Source organism: Lacerta agilis, chromosome 11 (assembly GCF_009819535.1).
Source record: "Lacerta agilis isolate rLacAgi1 chromosome 11, rLacAgi1.pri, whole genome shotgun sequence".
Lineage (NCBI taxonomy): Eukaryota > Metazoa > Chordata > Lepidosauria > Squamata > Lacertidae > Lacerta > Lacerta agilis.
Genome location: NC_046322.1, coordinates 37,994,712 through 38,016,934, shown reverse-complemented (window position 1 = coordinate 38,016,934; position 22,223 = coordinate 37,994,712). Strand labels below are relative to the sequence as shown.

Below are 22,223 nucleotides of genomic sequence, written 5' to 3'. Positions count from 1 at the left end.
CACAAAATAAGCAATATGGGGAAAATCCCTCTAAAACACCTACATGGTCCCAGCAGCATGGCTGTTAAAAAGTCGTTGAACTACATTGACCTTATTAAACATGTATTAGAGTTGCAGATGAACTTTTTGATTGCTTGAACATACTAAGCAAATAACCCTCTCATTTGTGAAAGAATGTTCAAGTAGAGTTGACTGAAGGGGAAACATATTTTCTTCAACTCTTTAAAGATAGCAGCAAATTTGTCGTGCCATAATCCGCCACGAAGCTTATGTGTCCTTAAGCCCCACTGTTTTCAGCTGGGATGCATCGCCTGCCTAACTTTTGGCCTCCATTTTGATGCAGCAGATATCACTTGTCAAAACTACGACATGCTTAATGGAATGGAACTTAAGGCTGCAATTGTAAGCATGCTTACTAGAGCAGGTCCCGCTGAAAGCAGACATTCTGAGTAAATGTACCTATACCTGCACTGCACATTTGGTATACTATCTTGTTCCATTATATTGTTACACACAAGCCAATGTCTGAGTGGCAAGAGACTTCAGGGGTCCCAGCATTCATCCAGGGTTTGGTTTCCTTGGAATGAAAGTTACTAAAGACAGTGGTCTCTTTAACATATGTGATTTTATTTATGCATGTATTTCTTTACACATACGTACAGGCACATATATATTGAACATAGGACTCACATAATTAACACTCCAACAGATTGTGCTTCCCCATTAAGTTTCCATGGGTGCTGCCGCTATACAATATCTACTAGCCTTTGGACACGTGTGTGTGTGTGTGTGTGTGTGTACACCAGACCTTGGAATGGTTTGCTATAAAGAATGTTTGTGTGCTTCATTTCAGACCCAATAAATATTCCTAGATATTATAACTTCTTGTCACCTCTCAGTGACATGTTAAAACGTTTGAGTGATCATTTGTGCTGTCCTCTGTCCTTCAAAAGTAATATAAATTCCAGGAAAATTCCCTGGCTCTATTTCTGTATCAGACTGACCTGTGAAATAATTTTTTTTCTGTTTCCTCCTCTCACCCTCTTTCAACACAGCAGCTTTGCAGAATTATTTGTACTGGCAGATGTAATGCTGTTTTAAAACATCCTCTAGTTAATTTTACTTTCCATTTGCTAAGTCCCCCCCCCCCCCGCCTGCACTGACTTGTTTGGTACTGGTTGGAATTTCCACAGTTATATTACATCTTTGCACCAAAAAACGGCAAGAACAATCTTATGGTAATGGTGGTTGGGAGAGCTGATGGAGAAGCAATTTCCACATCTGAAGCCCTGCCAGCTAGCTGTGGTCAGGATAGATGTGAGTGGTGTGTTCTTTTCTCTCCCCCACTTTATCTGCTTTCCCTCTTTTTTCTCCCCACCCCTTTGACTCTGAGCTGCCCACCCAGTGTGTGTGTGTGTGTGTGTGTGTGTGTGTGTGTGTGAGAGAGAGAGAGAGAGAGAGAGAGAGAGAAATAAGTTTATTGAAACACAAATTCAAGATATGTGTGCCTTTACTCTTTTTATCTCTCTTGTTAGATCTGTATGGGAACTATGGAGATGATAGAAAAGGCAGAGACGGCGGTAGGAAGAAAGAGAATGCATGCAAGAGTGCTAAAAGGAGGAGAGAAGAAAGCAGGCGGAGAATGGGAAAAAGCAGGGAGGAGGAGGAGGCATTCGTTTGCAGAAAAGCAGGTGCAGTCAGTATTATTGATGAAGAGTTATGAGTTGCACCATTCAAACATTGGCATAAACCTGTGCTTGGAAAAATGCCTAAAAGTGCGGGGAGGAATAACTTAAGGACAACTTTAACTGTTTCATTTACTGGATCTTATATACCCTGTGTAATGCAACCCCATGGAAGTTTTCTTGGAAGTAAGTCCCACTGTGTTCACTTGGGAGTTTACTCACCTAGTTAAGTGTGCTTAGGTTTTTAGCACCACTGATTGAATCTGCACTCCTAATATTCACCTCATTTAATGGATCTTACTGTTTAAAGTGGCCATCAGATTAACAACGGCGTCTTTAACACATATGGCTTTATTTACACAAATGTATAGGCACAGGACTCACAGAATTAGCCCTCTGGAAGATCATTTTGTTGTTCAGTCGTTCAGTCGTGTCCGACTCTTCGTGACCCCATGGACCAGAGCACGCCAGGCACGCCTATCCTTCACTGCCTCTCGCAGTTTGGCCAAACTCATGTTAGTAGCTTCGAGAACACTGTCCAACCATCTCATCCTCTGTCGTCCCCTTCTCCTTGTGCCCTCCATCTTTCCCAACATCAGGGTCTTTTCTAGGGAGTCTTCTCTTCTCATGAGGTGGCCAAAGTACTGGAGCCTCAACTTCAGGATCTGTCCTTCTAGTGAGCACTCAGGGCTGATTTCTTTGAGAATGGATAGGTTTGATCTTCTTGCAGTCCATGGGACTCTCAAGAGTCTCCTCCAGCACCATAATTCAAAAGCATCAATTCTACGGCGATCAGCCTTCTTTATGGTCCAGCTCTCACTTCCGTACATCACTACTGGGAAAACCATAGCTTTAACTATACGGACCTTTGTCGGCAAGGTGATGTCTTTGCTTTTTAAGATGCTGTCTAAGTTTGTCATTGCTTTTCTCCCAAGAAGCAGGTGTCTTCTAATTTCGTGACTGCTGTCACCATCTGCAGTGATCATGGAACCCAAGAAAGTGAAATCTCTCACTGCCTCCATTTCTTCCCCTTCTATTTGCCAGGAGGTGATGGGACCAGTGGCCATGATCTTATTTTTTTTGATGTTGAGCTTCAGACCATATTTTGCGCTCTCTTCCCCATTAAGATCATGCTTCCCCATTAAGCTTCCAGGGGTGGGGTTGCTGTCACCAAAGCCATAGCTTTGGACTCAGCACAGACAGCAGCTTACACCTCTCTGGGTCTTTCTAGCTTCCAACTCCAGACTCCCTGGGAAACTGCCAGCTCCTAACAGGACTAAAACAAAAGGCTAGTTCCTGGGCAATTGTTTTCCTACCTACAAGACTATGTAGCTTCCAGCTGGTTGGTGTGTGTGTGTGTGTGAAGCAGGCCTACTCCCTCCTGAAAGAGCCTAACCAGCCAGCTGTTCCTATGGCAATGCATATGTACTTGAGCAGCTCTAGAAATAGAAATGGGTGCCTAACAGACTTGGCTAGGCCCATTACTGAAGCAAAGAAACTGGTTTGACCACTTCAGCAGTTCCTTCCACTTGATGAATTCAGTGGGATTTACCACTGAGAAAATGTTCTTTGGATTTCCTGAGTATTTTAGCTGGATGAGGGCCAACAGCTGGGGTCAATAGTTCAGTTTCTAACTGAATTTATTTATAATTTCCGGTATCAATTATTACATATGTTGGGTGCACAAAACTATGCAGCTGAGAAATATGAAATCTGCTAGCTTTCTTTTTCTTTTAAGGTAGGCAGTACCTGTTTTTGTAGCGTATTGCTATCAAAATGTTGGATCCTGGTTTCTAAGGGCTTATCCACACTTCCTCTTGCCCTGCTGCTTTCTCCCAGGGAAAACTGCTCTTTAGTGCTCAGTTGGCACAAGTGGCATTTCAGGTTTTCTCCAGATTGACGGTTGCTCTGATTTAGCATTAAAGAGCAGGGAAAGGAGTGGGTCAAATGGAAAACTGCTTGGACCCATGGTTTCTAGGCATGAGACAAGCTGAAGTGTGGATGAGCACTAACTGTTTATATACTTTTTTTTGGTGGAGCATAACACTATTTAGCAGGCATATTTATCACCATGGGTGTCTCATCGATTCTGAGCACCTGGAGGAGTCATGTACTGATCTGAGGATGAACCATAACAAAGTGCTTTTAAGATTAGGAGCAGAGATAATAAAGCAAAGTTCAAAACATGCATGCAGAGAATTGCTCCTTACAACATTCTTGGCTGGTAGATTAAAACAACAACAACAACAACAACAGAAATAAGGTTAAATGTTTACTCTCATCCATTAGAGTAGGGCATTCACCTCGTCTTCTGTGCATGTATTGTTGTGGTTGTTATTTATTCAATTTGCATATCAACCTTCCTCTGTAGATCTCAGGGTAAAAGAGAAACATTTTTGCCATGTGAACTTCCCTGGAGAGAGCATTCCTCAAACAGGGAGCCACTGCAGCAAAGGCCCGGACCTCTCATGGAGGTGGCACATAAAGATGATGATTGCAGGGTCTGGGTAAGTTATGCATATCCAGGGTTGTTTTTTCCCCCTCACAGAAGCTCTGCTCTGGCACCTCTCAGGTGGGTGCCATTGCCATTCTAAGAGAACAAGAGAGAAGTTCATGGTGAGCTCCGGCACCTATTTTTTCTAGAAAATAGCACTGTGCACACCTCGATTCTCTTAACAGTGCTTACCTGGGTTTGGTTTCCATTGGAAAAGGTCACAGGAGCCATATTGGCATTTTGCAAAAGTGGTGTTTATTTACAGCATTAAACACCCCCCCCCCACACACACAGAGAAAAGCCCTTCTGCTCCAACATCAGACCTTCAGGGAAGCAGCTGGCACCAGGTTCTTGCAGAACTGAGTTCTCTGTGTCTCTCTTGAGCCTCTCCCCGGATTGCAGGCATTTGAATCACAACATTCCTTAACGGGGAGGGAGGCACCTTACCGGAACAATCAAACCACCAGCCAAAATTCAGTTTCAGTGGCAGCCCTTGCATGTCAAGGTCCCAGGACACCCTCCAAATAAAATCACACTTCACACAGCAATTTAAGTTTAAGGTTTTTGGCATTATTTTGGCCACAACTTTATTTAAATACAACCAATGTGAGTGGTTGCTTAGGCATTGGTTCCGACTATCTGTCCCCTGCCCTGGGACAGAACTGATACTCGCTAGCCAGTGAAGTCAGTAAGGGTAAACACTTTATTGGGGGGAGAGAATAGGAGCTGGGGGGTCAGACACTACGACTCTCCCCAAATGCTCCCAGGGGCTCTTGCGTGGCCCTAGCCCCTTGCCAGGGGCACGGACAAAGGCATGTTGAGCCCCTGGATTCCTTTAGCAGAATACCCTTGCAGCAGCAGCATTTTGAGGCGCAGGCACAGCCGATTCCTTACCCCTCCACCAACCAATTTTAACCAATGCCTCACCTTACAAGTTGTGACGATTTGCTACGCAGTAGGCAAAAACCAAATGGCACCAGCCAATCCGCCAAATGGACAAAATTCCTACCAGGCCCCTGCCCCAAAGCAGGCGACCCCATGACAGGCATAGCAAGGTCAAACCACAAAGGCCCTGAAAACAGGGTGGGCGGGTGGGAGATCCGTTGCACGCAGAGAAAGAGAAAGCTCCATGCTGCGTGCAGAGAATTTAAAGGGCTATGGCTGTCAATCATCAACTCGCAGCATCAACATCTCCCCAACAACAAGAGGAGCTCAGTCACAACCGTGGCCATCCAAACTAACCTGCCCAGCAACAAGGGAGTTGTCTTGTTAACCCTTCCACAACACGTGGTCTCCATGATGGAGAACTCGCTTTGTTTGGCCAAACATTTGGCAAACAATGTGTCTTGAATAAATGATGTACTTGGGCCAGACCTGCATGGATAATTTCAGTTTCAATATCCCTCAGAATCAAGAATTGGAAGGGATCCCAAGAGATCACCCAAGCAAGCAAAACAAAACAAAACAAAACACCAAACACACCCCTCCTGATGCTGCTTTTCTCTGACAGAAATGAAATGTCAGGTGTTTGTCACACATATTTCCATGTGATGCGTTCTTCAATCCTGAGATCACTTTTATACAAGATTGGACCAATCCATAATCATGGAGGACAGCTATGATATACCTAATCAGCAGAGGGAAGCCTTCAACCTGCAGGCCAAAATAGGCCCACTAAGCCACACGAATCTGGCTTTTGGGGAAGGGTTAGGCACGTGTCATATTGCCTCAGGTGCAGGACAGGTAAAGCCACAGCTTCTGAGGAAAAACCTGGTACATACAGTCCTGACTTATCACATGACATTTCAGGAGCCATGGATGGCCAAAGTGGGGGATGAGTTAACACTGTCCTAACCAACCCATTCTCTTCCTTCCCAGCCTCCCTTTCTCTTTCGCCAGGCTGTGGAATGGGACTGGGCAGCAGAGGAACTAGTCCTATTTTATGCAGATGGAGATGGGTGAACAAGAGACAGCTGAAGAGGGCTGGACAGAGAAGGGAAAACAACCCTCACCTACCTACTACCTTCCCCAGCCCTTCCTACATATATGTGTATGTGTTTGCAGGTGCCAAAACCAAACATATATTATACAGTGCCAGATTTACGTATAAGCTAAACAAGCTATAAGTTAGGGCCCCACTCTCTTGGCCCCCCCAAAAAATCACTATTAATATACTTCTTCTTAATTGTATTTCAGTTCAACAATTACTTTGATAAAATACATATTTTGTTATATGCAAATGGCTTTAGATACCTAGGTTAAACAGTTAAGTTTAGTCGTGGACGACTCTGGGGTTGCGGCACTCATCTTGCTTTACTGGCCGAGGGAGCCGGCGTTTTGTCCGCAGACAGCTTCTAGGTCATGTGGCCAGCATGACTGGTAAACCAGAGCAGTGCACAGAAACACCATTTACCTTTCCGCCAGAGCGGCACCTATTTATCTACTTGCACTCTGACATGCTTTCAAACTGCTAGGTTGGCAGGAGCAGGGACCGAAGAACAGGAGCTCACCCTGTCGTGGGGATTCGAACTGCTGAACTGATCAGCAAGCCCTAGGCTCTGTGGTTTAGACCACAGCGCCACCCTATTAGGTCCATAAATTACCATATAGCATATATTCAACAGCACCAGCAGCAACAACAAAAAACCAGTGACAATTTGTTGTTGACAAAGGACAGCTGGACATATAAAAGGCCCCATTACCTTCGGTAGCTTAGGGCCTCATCAAACCTAAATCCAGCCCTGCATACATACATATATATTATATATTCAGTTCCCATGCTTCCAATTAATAAAAGGTTATATGTGTAGTTTGCATGCAAGCCTGCAGTTCTCATATGTAAACGTATGACACCCATTTTAGGATCTTATGACACTGAGACCAGGGCAGGTCCAGGAACAGAAAGTTTAAAGATTCATGAAGTCAAAGAATACCACCAATTAATAATTCAAGCAATTTACTGTAATAAAAGTGAATCAGCATATTTATTTAAATGATGTAAGACAGAATCAGTTAACACAGACATTCATAACAAGTAGCTCAGTTGGTAGAGCATGAGACACTTAATCTCAAGACTGTAAATTCAAGCCCCACATTGGGCAAAAGGTCCCTGCATTACAGGGGGTTGGACTAGATGACCCTTGGCGTCCCTTCCAACTCTACAATTCCATGTTTCTTTGATTCTACGATAAGCGATACATGACCAAACAGGCTACGTTTCAAAGGAGTGAAACTATCAGCATCCATGGAGAGAGGATGCTATGAAATTGCCCAGGGAAAGATTGGGGGGCGACAGAGATGTTGACAGGAAGGAGAGGGGGACCTGTGGCTGAATGGGTGAAGGTGTTCTCAGAAAGAAAATGGACATTGACTTGAAGCACTTGCTTTAGGAAAAGAAGGGGAGATTGCTAGAACAGGAGAAAGAGAGCACATCACACAGCGAAAGAGGCGTGTGATTGGGCTTGAAAGCAGAATATAGGAGAAGAGGAAAGAGAGTTCGGGGTGGGGGTTGACCTGTCAGTGAGAGTGTGTGCAATATTTGGAGAGCCAGTGTGGTGTAGTGGTTAAGAGCGGTAGACTCATAATCTGGTGAACCATGTTCGCGTCTCTGCTCCTCCACATGCAGCTGCTGGGTGACCTTGGGCTAGTCACACTTCTTTGAAGTCTCTCAGCCCCACTCACCTCACAGAGTGTTTGTTGTGGGGGAGGAAGGGAAAGGAGAATGTTAGCCACTTTGAGACTCCTTCGGGTAGTGATAAAGCAGGATATCAAATCCAAACTCTTCTTCTTCTTCTTCTTCTTCTTCTTCTTCTTCTTCTTCTTCTTCTTCTTCTTCTTCATATTTCTGTGAGTTTTGCATTTGATGTAGTAGGTGGGCTCCTCTTCAGCGACAGAGAGTGATAGAGAAGAGGAGAAGGATGGAGGTCCTGAGGAGAGTTCTTATATTGGAAAGAAATTCTGTCTTCAGATTTAAAACATTCCTGGTTGTTATGGCAGAAAGCAACCACTTGCATGAGTATTTAATGATTAAAATGAAAGCAAAGACTAAAAAAAGCCGTTTTCCTGTCTTATCAAACTCAGGGTGTCTATATAACTGGGTTGAGAGGTGATAACCTATCTGAAGAGCTTGTCCCTTCCTGATCTAACAATAGGAAGTTAAACATTAACTGTGATCATACCTGTCTGTCATTTCTAAGTGGGCGATTTAATTTTCCAGTTTAACAAGCAACCGAAGAAGGGTCACAGTGGGCCACAAATTAACAGCTGCCAATCAACAAATATCCTCTGGGAGGCTTACAAGCACAACACCATTAAAAATACAATATATAATACTTAAAGTCAACAACCAACAGCAAAAGACAGGAAAAAAAACCCCACAAGAGACTTTGTTAGCATACACCAGTGATACAAGCAAATTAGGCCTATTTTCCATGTTCAGAAACATAGAATTGTAGAGTTGGAAGGGACCAAGAGGGTCATCTAGTCCAACCCCCTGCAATGGAGGAGTCTTTTGCTCAATGTGGGGCTCGAACCCACCTGAGATTAAGTCTCATGCTCTACCAGCTGAGCTAGTAACTTGAAGGATCAGATACAATTTGTTTAAAATTTGAGTCTTGCCAACACTTAGATCAAAGTGGGTATCCAACACACCTGATAACAAGGGGGGGGGGAGAGAGAGAGAGAGAGAGAGAGAGATGCTTATTAAAGCATAGCAAGCTTCAGTATTCCTTGCTTCTGCCAGTAATTCCACGTGAAATCAGTGTATTGTAAACCTGGACTCCCTTTCTTCCCAAAAGTTAGAGGTGATATAACATTGATATCTCATGATCATAGTCAGAAGGAATGTGGATTGCAGCAGTCGAGAACCTCTGACCCTCCAGATGTTTCTGAACTACAACTCCTATCAGCCCTAGCAGACATGGCCAATGCCAGGGGATGATGGCACTTGCAGTTCAGCAACACCTGAGCGCCAAAGGCTCCCCATATGTCATGCCTTGGGCTGTGTGCACATTACTGTTTACTCTGGCTCCATTGTGCTCCCACCGCTGGCGTCTACAGCTGTATGCACATGGCGTTAGCCACAATCCATGTATATCCTGTGGCTTCTTGAGAAATACTCGGGTACTTTCCCTCAAAGAAGCTGTTGAGCCGAGGTGCGTACATTTCAGGCAGCTGTTGCGCATGCGCAGATGACAGCACGTGCACAAATGGCACTAAGGAAACAAATCAAGTATTGGGCAACCAGATGAAGACATCCCTGCCGTCTCTCTGGTGTGTTGAACAAGGTAAGAAAGCGACTTGAAATGCAGCAGGTTCAGGGAAACAACCTCACTGCGTTTCAAGCATAGAATATGCCCCCAGGCTCACTCCTGGTCCAAATCAGCCTGGTTGCCATGGCGTTCCTGACCAACTGCCACTCTTAACTGTCACCAAGCAGGCTGCCTTGCGACATTCCAAATCTTCCTCCTTAGAAAGGGCTCATCCTCCTGCAATAGTTAACTTCTTCTTTTTTAAACCCATTTGTGGCAGCTTTATTTATTCATTTAAAAAGCTGGATTACGTTTTCACCTGGCCCATCGATTCCATAGGTGCTAAATAAACGAATATTTCTTAGGCGTGCCTACACTCGCATACCCGTTTGCAACATTTTCACACGCGCTTCACCATCTTAGGGATTAATGTGGCAACATGGCAAGGGCTGTGTTTGTGTTTCATGAGAAAATAAATCTGGGGAGAGCTGAGTGGCAGCTCTAAAGGAAAACAAAAACACCTTAAGCGACGCAACATTTAGCGTGGACGTTGGTGACACCTACAGGTCCCCTGTTCTTTATTTCTTTTATCCCTTGAAGAATCTGAAACTATTGGAAGGCAGTGTGAGTGTGTGTGTGTGTGTGTGTGAGAGAGAGACAGACAGAGAGGGACGTCCATCAGGAAAAAAAGTGGTTCTGTTGTTCTTATTTGTGGCCTTTTGCCTGCTCCCTGCGCGCCTTTTCCTCACGCGTAGTTGAGCCGAACGAGCAAAACCGTCGCCTTGGCCATGTGAGCGGGGGAAACGCGCGCACACACAAAACTGGTCATTCCAGCAGAGCCACGCTCGCTCGCCATCTCTCCCCAAGAGGTCCCCACCTCCCGGGGAGTTTCATCCTCGGGTTTCTGCAGCTCCTCCCGGTTCCTTAAACCGGGACGGTCTCCTTGCCACACCGCCTGTGTTCTCTTGCCATTATTCTCCGCGCGCTCTCTGATCTTGGAACCGCCGAGGCTGCTGCTAGGAGCCGGCCTCGAGTCTCCGGAGACGGTGGTGGGTGGGGAAGTCGGTGGCAGGTGCTTCAGGTCCTTCCTGGGCTGCGTGCCATGAAGGAAGATGGCGTGGACAACCCGGCTTTCGAGCCTTCCAGCCCGGATGGCGCCGAGCACAAGCGGGCGGCGCTCTCCCCAGGCCGCCTCGGCCATCCGGCGTTGGGCAAGTCGTGCAGTTTGGACCCGGACGAGAACCTCTGCGGCATCGGCAGGTTCGCTCCCGCCGCGCTGCAAGTCTGCAACAACCCCAAGGGCTACTTGCTCTTCTACAGTCTCCTCTCCGTCTTCCAAGGTGAGGAGAAAAGAAGGCAGAGGGCCGCCCCCTCCCAGGAGACGGAGATTTCCCCCCGCAAGGTTTCCAAGGCGCGCGAGGTCAAGTGGATGGAAAAGAAAGGGGCAAGTAGGGCGGGGGGGGGGGGAGAGAGAGAGGATTCAGATCAAATGCCTGGGATAGCTCAGTTGGTAGAGATTGAAACTCTTTATCTCAGGGTTCGAGCCCCCATGGTCTCTTCGAACTGTACAATTCCATGGTCTGGTGAAACTAAAAGTTCCTCCTCCACCTATACCCCGCCACCTCCCCAAACATAGGAGCCAACTCCTTGGGGGACCCAGCCCCCTCAAATATTTATTGATGGGCATTGCCATTCAAATGGTATGTGTGCACCATGTCTTGGGATCCATGATGCGGGGTGGGGTTTACCTGCCCCCCATATTTAAGTTGGCACCCCTGCCCCACCCCAAATCACCCTTCAAGGTTGTGCATTAAAGGGATTTCTCGTATTTCACCGTGGGCAAGATTTTGGCAATGCACGTGATTGGACTAAAATTCACTAGATGACTTTTGGGGTCCCTTCCAACTTGATGATTCTATAATTATATGCACATCACTGGTTCAGGGTTTTGGGGCACCACAAAGCCTAGCTGAATCAGGCCACTGGTCCTTCTGGTATGCTTAGTGTGACCTATGCCAGCAGTGGCCAACCTAGATGTGTAGAGTTGGAAGAGACGCTGAGGATCATCTAACCCAAACCCCTGCAATGCAGGAATAGGCAACCGTCCCATATTGGAATTGAACCTTCAACTTTGGCTTTATCACCACCAGACTCTAATCAACTAAACAACCCAGATGTTACTGGGCTCTCAGCTCCTACCAACCCTGACATCACAGGACCATTAATTTTATTATTATTATTTATTTAATTGCATATATACCTCACCTTTTTTTCTCCAAGGAGCCAGAGGTGGCAAATGGGTTTCTCCCTCCCATCTCATTTAATCCGCACAACAGCCCTGTGGGGTAGGTTAGGCGGAGAGGCAGCAATTGGCTCAAGGTCATCCAGTGAGGTACGTGGTCTCGCAGCCCCTGGTCTGACACTTTAACCAATACTCCACACTGGCTTTTGTCAGGGATGATGAGAAGTGTGTCCAACCACGTCTGGAGGGCAGTTGGTTAGCCCCAGTGGTGGAGCTCTCTGTTACTCTCATCCTGGATAGCTTGGTTGGTTAGAGCAAGGTGCTGAAAATGCCAAGATGGCAAGTTTGATCCCCTCATGGGATGGCTGTATATTCCTGCATTGCAGAGGGTTGGACTAGATGAACCTCAGAGTCCCTTCCAAACTCTACAATTCTCTGATTCTGTGAAATGTATGGCTGGCAATGTGTGCATTATCTTTATGTATTTGTTTCATATCTGTCCCACCTTTCCTCCAATTAACTCATGGCACTGTACATCATTCTCTCCCCTCACCATTTGTCCTCACAGCACCCCGCAAGGTAGTTTAAGCCGAGAGATCATGACTGGTGAAAAGTTACCCCGTTCGGTTAATGGCTAAGTGGGGATTTGAACCTGGATCTCCCAGGTCCTGGTTCAACACTCTAACCAGCAATCCATCCTTTAACATCCGTGAACTGTAAAATAAAATGAGGCTGCAGTCCAAAAGCATGCCTATTTAAAACTAACAAAATGAAAAAAAAAGACCTTTATCTGAGAATATACCTCTTCATGTGAAATATACTAGAAATCTGTGGGACACAGCTCTTAGTGAGAAGGCCATAACTTCTCCTTACCACCACCACCACCTACTTCCCTACCAACCAGAGAACCAACTATCTCTTTACTAACACCCTGTGGGAGGCTGGGCGGAGGGCCAATCCTTTCAACTTCCACTCGCTTGCCTAGTTTAGTGTGAAGGAGAAAAAACAAGACAGCTCCCACTGCCTGGGGAAAAGACACAAACACAACACAGTGGAAGATGCAACCCGCACACTCAATGGTGGCACCAGGAATTTTTTTTTTGGGGGGGGGAGGGGGCACATAAATGGCAAAGCATATTTTTAGGTGGGCAAGTTGTGTCCCATAAGTTTAACATAAAGTAAAACAACAGTACAGTATAATTTAATAGGAGTGCAGCAATGGGAGGGCAAGTGTTGGGGGGGTGAGCTGCTTGTCCCCTGTCCCCCGTTCTGGCATCACCCATACACCCACTGGAGGGAGATTCTTCCAGTAGCAGTGGGTGTCACACAGGTGTTGGTGCCACCATGTCTTCCTGAGGCCCATGCCAAGCCTGCTGATGACGCCAGACTGTTACCACCCTCGGGTGCTATGTGTTAATTTGGCTAACAGTTCAGGAAGTGCTCTGGTGTCCTTTCACAGTTGTGGAGATGAAAGTACTTTTTGTAGGCGCAACCTTCACCTGCCAAGTCCTGGAATAACCTGCTGGTTCAAGGTGCAGGAGGACGATTGATTCTCTGTGCTCAGGGATACTTGAAGCTATTGGGTTCAGCAGAACCACCTCCCTAGTTTTATAGCCACAACTTTGGATTTGAATCCTCACTATGTTTACAGATATGACTGGCCATTTTTATTAGTCTTCCAATGTGGCAGTAATGCGATATTGAGTACACACCAGCAACTGACTGTCTCTTGCTAAGAGATCGAATTTCACAAGGACAGTTCTTACGTTACAATGGCAGCTTTGTTACACTTCCTTGTGGCTCTGTCCCATATTGCTCTGGTAACATTTGTATGCAGAAAATCACATGAGGTGGATTGATTGAAGATAAAGTTCCTTCCATCAGTCTGTTACACACAATTTCCTATAAGCAAGACATGGCAGAAACAGTGTGGGATGGAGCCATAAGGCAGTGTCACCCACGCCAGAGATGATGGGACCTTGTGTTACTTGAAGTAGAAGCGAATTGGAGTCTCCCATCCTTCTCTCAGGGACGCGGGTGGTGCTGTGGGTTAAACCACAGAGCCTAGGGCTTGCTGATCAGAAGGTTGGCGGTTCGAATCCCCGTGATGGGGTGAGCTCCCGTTGCTCAGTCCCAGCTCCTGCCCACCTAGCAGTTCGAAAGCACGTCAAAGTGCAAGTAGATAAATAGGTACTGCTCCCGTGCAGAGCCGTCTTAAAGAGATTGGCCGCCGTGGCGCAGTGATCCCTCCGGTGCCCCCCGCGTACCGCCTCTCCGCTGCCTCCCTCTCGCACTTGCCGCCCCTCGGGAGGGGGGGGTGGGCGAGCAGGGGGTGAGGGGCGTGGTGCTGGAGTGGCGCGGGGCTCTGCAGCCCTTCCAGTGCTCCCAGGACGGGAGACGAGGGCGGCCGGCTCACAGCCCGCCCGGGACCAGCATGGGCGGCAGCGGCTGTGCCGCTGGCATGCGAGCACCCGGCTGACAGCCTGCCCTTGGGGGCAGGGGCGGGTTGGGGAGGGGGGCGGCCGGTATGCCGGTGGGCTTGATCCTTCCGGCGCCCCTATGCGTCTGGGGCATCTGGGGGAGAGCTCTGGCGGCGCAAGCACCCGGCCGCCCACCCGGCTGCCCACCCGCCCGTGGGGTTGGGTTGGGGAGGGGGTGCCTGGTATGCCGGTGGGCTCATGGGGGCGCCCCTGGGGGCCCGGCGCCCTGGTGTACCGCGCCACCAGCCCAAATGGACGAGACGGCCCTGCTCCCGTGGGAAGGTAAACAGCGTTTCCGTGTGCTGCTCTGGTTCTCCAGAAGCGGCTTTGTCATGCTGGCCACATGACCCAGAAGCTGTATGCTGGCTCCCTCAGCCATTAACACGAGATGAGTGCCGCAACCCCAGAGTCAGACATGACTGGACCTAATGGTCAGAGGTCCCTTTACCTTTACCTATCCTTCTCTCATATTGAGTTGAGGTTGTGGTGAGGGATGGGTTTGTTTCTTAACCCTGTCCCTCCCACCTTCTTTCCTGCTTTTAAGGGCGCTGAACCCAAATCTTGCCTCTCTTTGTTGTGGGTGTGAATGAGCTTTGTCCCACACATTAGACTAAATGTTAGGAAAGCGAACAACACATAGGCACGTTTTTGTTCCTTCAGGAATCATACATAGCCAAAGACTTTCTACAAGGCATGATGTGTCACATCAGTGGGCAGAGGGCCTGAAAAACAAGTTCTGCCTATTGGCCTAAGCAGTTTTTAGAGATTGCAATTCATTTGCAATTCTACATCTCTAACTTCAAAAGGGACAATTTAGAACTGGGCAGCTGCATAACCAGAATGAGGCTGACCTGAAAAGTTGCAATACTAGAGCTGCTTAACTGAGTTGTATTACAGATCAGTCTTTGGGATCTTTTGGGCTCAAAGTTAGATGGTTATATTCATATATCTTAAAAAAAAAATCATTTAAAAGTAATATAATTAATTAGGAGCTCAATTTGACTTTTGAGAAAACTTCCATGCTATTGGACTGACATTGCAGTACAGTGGTACCTCGGGTTATGAACTTAATTTGTTCCGGAAGTTCCTTCTTAACCCAAAACCGTTCTTAACCTGAGGGAGGCATGCTTTCGCTAATGGGGCCTCCTGCTGCCGCTGTGCCGCTGGCGTGTGATTTCTGTTCTCATCCTGGGGCAGAGTTTGCAACCCGAGATACTACTTCTGGGTTAGCAGAGTTTGTAACCTAAGCGTTTGTAACCTGAGGTACCACTGTACTGCATTCCAGAACAGATGGTATGAAAGCATGTTGGTCTTATGGGGCTTAGGAGGGGATAAAACTTGCTAATTTTTAAGATTATTAATTGTTCTTTAGTGGGAACCCTGCTTATACAAAACAATAGAGTAGTTGCCCATGAAGAACTAACTGCACTAGTAATTTGTTTAACATATGAATAATGAAATCCTCCCTCTGAGGCCAAAGAGAAAATTTGAGAGTTCTTGCTTGCAAGGTTTGTAGTCATAGTCCAAACTTTCTTTAAATCCACCAAGGTGTTGGACAGTTCAGAGCAGCATTTGTGACGGCAGTTCTGTGTACATACCATACATTTAAATAATAGTTTACCCCTCACAGAGCTATATGTCCCAGGACTTTTAAAGAAATCACAGCTCCCAATATTTTTTTCTTGGTGTGTGTTTGTGATGTGCTTTAAATATACGGGGTGTACGCAACTCTTAAAGTGACAACCACAGCAAATGGCAAAATTTACAATAGGCAGCTTTCATAGAGGAGGAGGAGGAGGAGGAATTTGGACTTGATATCCCACCTTTCACTCCCCTTAAGGAGTTTCAAAGCGGCTAACATTCTCCTTTCCCTTCCTCCCCCACAACAAACACTCTGTGAGGTGAGTGGGGCTGAGAGACTTCAAAGAAGTGTGACTAGCCCAGCAGCTACATGTAGAGGAGCGGGGAAGCGAACCCGGTTCACCAGATTACGAGTCCACCGCTCTTAACCACTACACCATGCTGGCTCATAGGAAATTGACTCAGACCATTGGGCTTAATAACTGTCTGCAGTGACCGGCAGCTGCTGTCCAGCATTTCAGACTGGGGCCTCTCCAAGCCTTAACTGGAAATACTGGGGTTTGTGTTGTTGTTAAAGGTGCTGAAAACGAGTTGAAATGTAGTCTACTTCATTTTTCTCTGACTCTGGCAATAGTCAGAATACCATAAACCCACGCCACATATTAGCGGCAACCAGTGCTTTACTTCTATGGAAAAAGGTACCAGAACGCACCATGCACCTCATCCCCACCCCCCATCGTGCCACCACTGCTGCTTGCCTGCCCACCCGCTCCCTCCCCCCCCTCGCACCTTTGCCTGTTTACACTTTTGCCTCGCCACTACCTTTTTAGGCACCTTCCTGGAAGGGGCTTTGGCAAACGTAAAAGAGTTGTGCCAAAGCACCTCCAGGAGCTTGTGCCTGCCACTGCAGGAAGCAGCAGCGGCAGGCAAAGGTGGAGGGAAGAGGAGGGAAGAGGTGGTGGCACTGTCAAGTGCCGCATCGAAAATGCATCGGTGGCAACTAATATGGGTGAATGTTCCCTATTGTAGTGAATGGCAGTGCTTAACAAAAACAATTTCTCTTGATTTGTTTCTTCTTCTTCCTGGCATTTATATACTGTTTAATCATTCACACTTCTAAGCAGAGTCTGAAATGATGAATCGATAAATAACACACACGCATACCCCAGCTCCAACTACTTCACTGTGTATATTTTGGCTCAAATCGTTGTACCAATTTCACAATAATAAAATACTTTGGGGGAACAATACTGACGTACAACGAACAGAAAGTTACCCAGCCCATGTTGTTGTTGTTGTTGTTGTTGTTGTTGTTGTCATCGTCTGCGAGACAAGGGAGCCTATGTAGAAAGGTGCTATCATTATAAAAAATCAATGTTATCTTTCGACTATCTGATTTTATGTCTCTTTTCTTTTAGGCATTTTGGTAAACGGACTGGTAAACGTGAGCATTTCCACCATTGAGAAGCGTTATGATTTGAACAGCTCCCTCACCGGTATAATCTCCTCTGGCTATGACATTTCCTTCTGTGTGCTCTGCCTTTTTATATCCTTCTATGGAGAAAGAGGGCACAAACCAAGATGGCTGGCCTTCGCATCTTTCTTGATAGCACTAGGAGCACTTGTTTTTTGCTTGCCACATTTTATTGCGGGACCATATATATATGGGGAAAAAGCAGATGGTAAGTTCTTATGTTTTAAATGTTTCTTTCATTGTTATTTTGAAGTTCGTGTGTGTGTGTGTGTGTGTGTGTGTGTGTGTGTGTATCTCTATCTCTGTCTCTATCATCTATCTATCTATCTAAACACAAGTTGAATTTATACATTTTGTATACAGTCATACCTTGGATCTCAAAATCCTTGGCTTGTGAACAAATTGGCTCCCGAACAATCGAAACTCGGAAGTGAGTGTTCTGGTTTTCAAACGATTTTCAGAAGCTGCACCTTGGATTTTGAACAGTTTCCTACCCCCTCTTTTTATACCTGAGATTGACAACATTTATCTATGGGGTTTTCTTGTTTTGCTTAGTGTGCAATTTACCTCTATGTAAAAGCCAATAGATGGATTCCGCCATGCTCATAAAATAAGACCCATTGAATGCTCTGTCAGTAGAGATTCAGCAGGTGCCTTCTGTTTCAACCTTTAGATGCCTGCTGATAATTTTTCTATGCTGCCTAGCTTTATGCAGGCAATTTAGATGAAATACTGTGTATATCAGTATCATAGTCATGAACTGCTTTGTTGTTTTTGTTGTTTTTAGGATATAGCAATATTTGAATAGATTGATACATCAATACATAGCATGATGTACCATAATAAATAATGTGAACCTAGGGTGGGGCTATGCAGAAGAAGGGGTGAGGCTCTGGAGATTTGGACTGATTTCTACTCTGAGTTATTCATGATGAAGTAAACAGATTATAATTTGGCACGCGGTGGGAATGGTGAGGGCATGACAGCAGGGTTGAGAGCACACATGACACCCACTCCACTGTTTCCTCCTCTCGCACAGCAGTATTTATTAACCACAGGCTCTCTTGCCAGGGAGTCTGCATCCCAGGACTTTGTAACCGGAGACAGGCCTGAGAGACTCTGAATGTGCACCTTTGTCTAACTCCATTGAACTCCATCTGCTCCTATTATATTACTTAGAGTTCCCTTGAATTGTCTACCTGTCTGGTTTTTTTCTTAGTGGCTTTCTCCTTTCTTTTCCTTGTTCCTCTTAAATCTCTCTCTCTCTCTCTCTCTCTCTCTCTCTCTCTCCTGTTGGCTTTTTCCTTTCATCAAACCCGCTTTTAAAACTAAAGCAATTTGCGTGTTTAGACCTTTTAACCACCCCCTAAATAAATTCACATATGACTCAGATATTTGCTTTGGTTTTTGGCAGAATTTAGGCCACAACTTTATTGATTACAATCAAGTGAATGGTTGCATAGGCTCTGATTTGACTAGCTCCCTGGACCCTTGCAGGCAGCGCTGACCCAGAGCTCTCTCACAGGTCAGCCAAGGGTGAACACCAGGGACAGCTGAAGGCAGGAACGCCAGTCTGCCACCCTGATGTCCTCCGGACTCGGGCACGGGCACAACCCCTCTCAGGGTTGATCAAACCATTGAGTCCCTGGATTTCTTTACCAGAATACCCTTCGCATAGGAGTGGCCAGACCTTTCTGCCACCCCTATCACTTGAACCAGAGCCTATCCACAACCTTACAAGTTGTGACGATTTGCTATGCAGCAGGTGAAACCCAAGTGGCAACAGCCAGTCAGCCAAGTGGGGAAAATTCCTGCCGTGCCCCTGTCCCAACGACAGGTGACACACGACGGCATAGCAAGGTCAAGCACAAGCCCTAAATACAATTCAGTAGCCCAAAGAGGAAGCTTAGGTGCACGTGCATAGGCTTAAATAGGTCCCTTGGTGTCCTTTCTCTTGTGTCCCATTTGTCAGGTTGCTCCCAGCATCGAGGGACCTACCAATAGGGTGTTGTGGCTTGTCCAGATATTCCCACCCACAACACAGGGTTTGGTTGCCAGGTCTCACCGCAACAAGTGCCCTCTTTGAGGGAGGACCCAATTTGCAGCCCAGACTAGGGAGAGCTGCTGGAAGGGAATAAATGCCAGAAATGGGTGCAGATTTGTTTTTTAAGTGTGTTGCACGCATTGTTTGAACTTGCTGAATTTTTTTATTATTATTAGAAGTTTGATACCCTTTTATGTATTTCTGATTCTTAAGGGTGTATGTAATGTATGCATTATCACCTAAATATCTAGCATGGTGGTCCTTTAAGAGACCACTTTTCTTTTCTTTTTAACCTTTAAGGGAAACAGCTATGACCCAGAAGGCCAGCTCAGAGAGGTAATGTCTGGGTGAAGAAGTTAAATACCTAGTCTGTGAGGGCTTCCAAGCCTCATCAAAAATAAAAAGGGTATTCTACCATTAGCTGACTTGTAGTGAGTTTCTACATGAAGAGCAGAAGACAACACAAAGCAGGGATGGTCCACCTGTTGCCTCAAGTGGCAGATCCATCCACTGGTGGTGGAGCCATTTGACCCCTGTCCACCAACCCACCTGAATGCCACCACTGGCACCCACCTCCCTTTACTCCCCAGGCCACCTCAGGTGGTGTGAATGCGTGTGGCAGCATTCTTAATTTTGCCTAAGGCTAGCCCTGACACAAAAGGTGTCTCACTTAATTCTTAATCTTATGTTTTAAGATGCTCCCAGTGTTATAACATATGAATGGCATAATGGTACCATTGCATTGCATTATTAGCACTGCCATATTAACCAGTGCTATGGAGCCTCTCTATCCCATAACAGGGGGGGGAGGGAACCCAAATGGTTAGAGCAGGCCACTTCAATCTAAGCATCTCACTTCTTGCAGTTCAGAGACCTAAGCATCTCACTTCTTGCAGTTCAGTTTTGGCTGCCTACCAGCAAACCAAAGCTATTCGATGTAAATGACAGTTAATCTCCCACAGCTGCAATGAAAGATTGTTTGTGAAATAAGTGGTCTCCATAAGGGGGCTTCCCGCCGCTCCCCTTTAGCTCTCCTTTATTTTCTTGTTGGTTCTTTTTACAAGTGGATTGTCGTGAAATTCTGTAATCTTCTTATTCTGTGAGAATCTGGCAGAAGAAAACATAATCCCATTACTCTTTATCATAAGTGGAGTTAATGAGTGCTGGGAAAGGTTGCCTAGTAGGGAAGGATCCAACGTCTTTGAATAGGTGCCTGACAGAGAGCATTGCAAACACAGCTCTGCAGTCAACGGGCTGCTTGGAAGGAGGCCACGTTGACTTTCAGAACAGGTTACCCCACTGAGAGGCTTGTTGGCTGAAGAGTGTGGGGAAAAATACTTGAACTGAACTAAAAGAAATTATAAATACTACATCTAATGGCTGGCATTCAAGATTCTGGTCTATAGGCTGTGTACACAACCATACCTTTAAATCATATTCAAAACACATTCTTTCCCTCAAAGAGTTATGGTAAGTGCAGTTTACCCCTCGCGGAGTTTCAATTCCCAACAACCCTTAACAAACCACAGTGCCCACAATTCTTTGAGGGAAACGATGTGCTTCAAGTGTGCTTTAAAGGTGTAGTGTGTACACAGCATACATTTGTTATGGCTCCTCAGCTAGTGCCAGGCAGATGGTATGGTAGGCTAGACATCAATAGGGTTTCATACGTATCAATAGGGTTTCATACATTTCAGTCACCTGCCGCCCCAAACAAAGTAAATGAAGTGCAGTAGAACAAGGCTTTAGTAGACTTTCAGATGGGGAAGAGTCAAATTAATACGTCTATTTGAGGCATCATCTTTTAGCCCAGTGGTCAAGCACATTTCATCTTCACCGATATGGGATGACACAGACTCGCTTTCCCCCATTATACATTCAAACTGGCAAGGTTTCTAAGGAGGATAAATTGCCACACAGTTGAGGTTAGCAGAGCAGGGTTGGAATTCAGGCACTCTTCATGACAACCTCACTGAGGACACAAGGAGAGCTCTGCTAGATCAGACTAAGGCTGATCTCGTTCATCATCCTGTTCTCACCATGGCCAAGCAGATGCCAGCCGGAAGCCTGTAAGCATGCTGGACCTGAGCACAAAGAGTGGATGTCACAGGCGGGATTCTCTGCAACTCAGAGGCAGATGACTGCACTATCAACTAAATATCTAGCAGTGGAGGTAGACCGCAGCCATTGTGGTCAGCAGATGCAAATAGCCTTATCCTCCATGAATTTTTCTATTCCCTTTTAAAAGCCTTCCAAGATGGTGCCCATCACTACCTCTTGGGGAGAGTGCTGTTGCACTCACAACCCCTTTGTGGGCTTCCCATAGGCATCTGGCTAACCACTTTGAGAACAGGATGCAGAACTAGATGGGCCTTTGTCCCGATTCTGAATCTTCCAGCATCCAACTTCATTGGACGGCCATGACTCCTAGTATCATGAGAGATGGAGAAAAACTTGCTTTACATTTTCTCCATACCGTGCAAAATGATATACATCGTTATCATTTTCCCACTTAGATTTTCTCCAAACTACCCCCCCCCAAAAGAACAGTGTAACCTTTCCTCATAGAGACTTCCTCTTGCACCTTGTTTCAGCACCATAATATACTTTCTGAGATGCAGTGGCATACATTTTTAGCAATGTAAACACTTCAATGACTCACAAAGTCACTCTTTTTTGCTTTGGCGGCCAAAAAGATCAGAAAAAGACCCCGGACAATATAGCAATGAACTGTAAGGGAGACGCAGAAATCTAAATATTTGTGGCGTGACACCCCTCTTGTTTGTATTTATTTTTGATTCAGATTTGTCATGGCCAATGGCTAGTTTTGTTGTTGTTGTTCAGTCGTTCAGTCGTGTCCGACTCTTCATGACCCCATGGACCAGAGCACGCCAGGCACGCCTATCCTTCACTGCCTCTCGCAGTTTGGCCAAACTCATGTTAGTAGCTTCGAGAACACTGTCCAACCATCTCA

At 46.1% G+C, this 22,223-nt stretch overlaps 1 protein-coding gene across 1 annotated transcript in view; it reads left to right on the top strand.

Moving 5' to 3' along the window:
• The first annotated feature begins 10,205 nt into the window (after positions 1 to 10,205).
• SLCO4C1 (solute carrier organic anion transporter family member 4C1) overlaps positions 10,206 to 22,223 on the top strand; it is a 31,550-nt gene continuing 19,532 nt past the window's right edge. The window contains exons 1-2 of the mRNA XM_033164600.1: positions 10,206 to 10,768; positions 17,150 to 17,413. Coding sequence (XP_033020491.1) covers positions 10,531 to 10,768; positions 17,150 to 17,413 — 502 coding nt within the window. The 5' untranslated portion in view covers positions 10,206 to 10,530. The remainder of the gene's footprint in view (positions 10,769 to 17,149; positions 17,414 to 22,223) is intronic.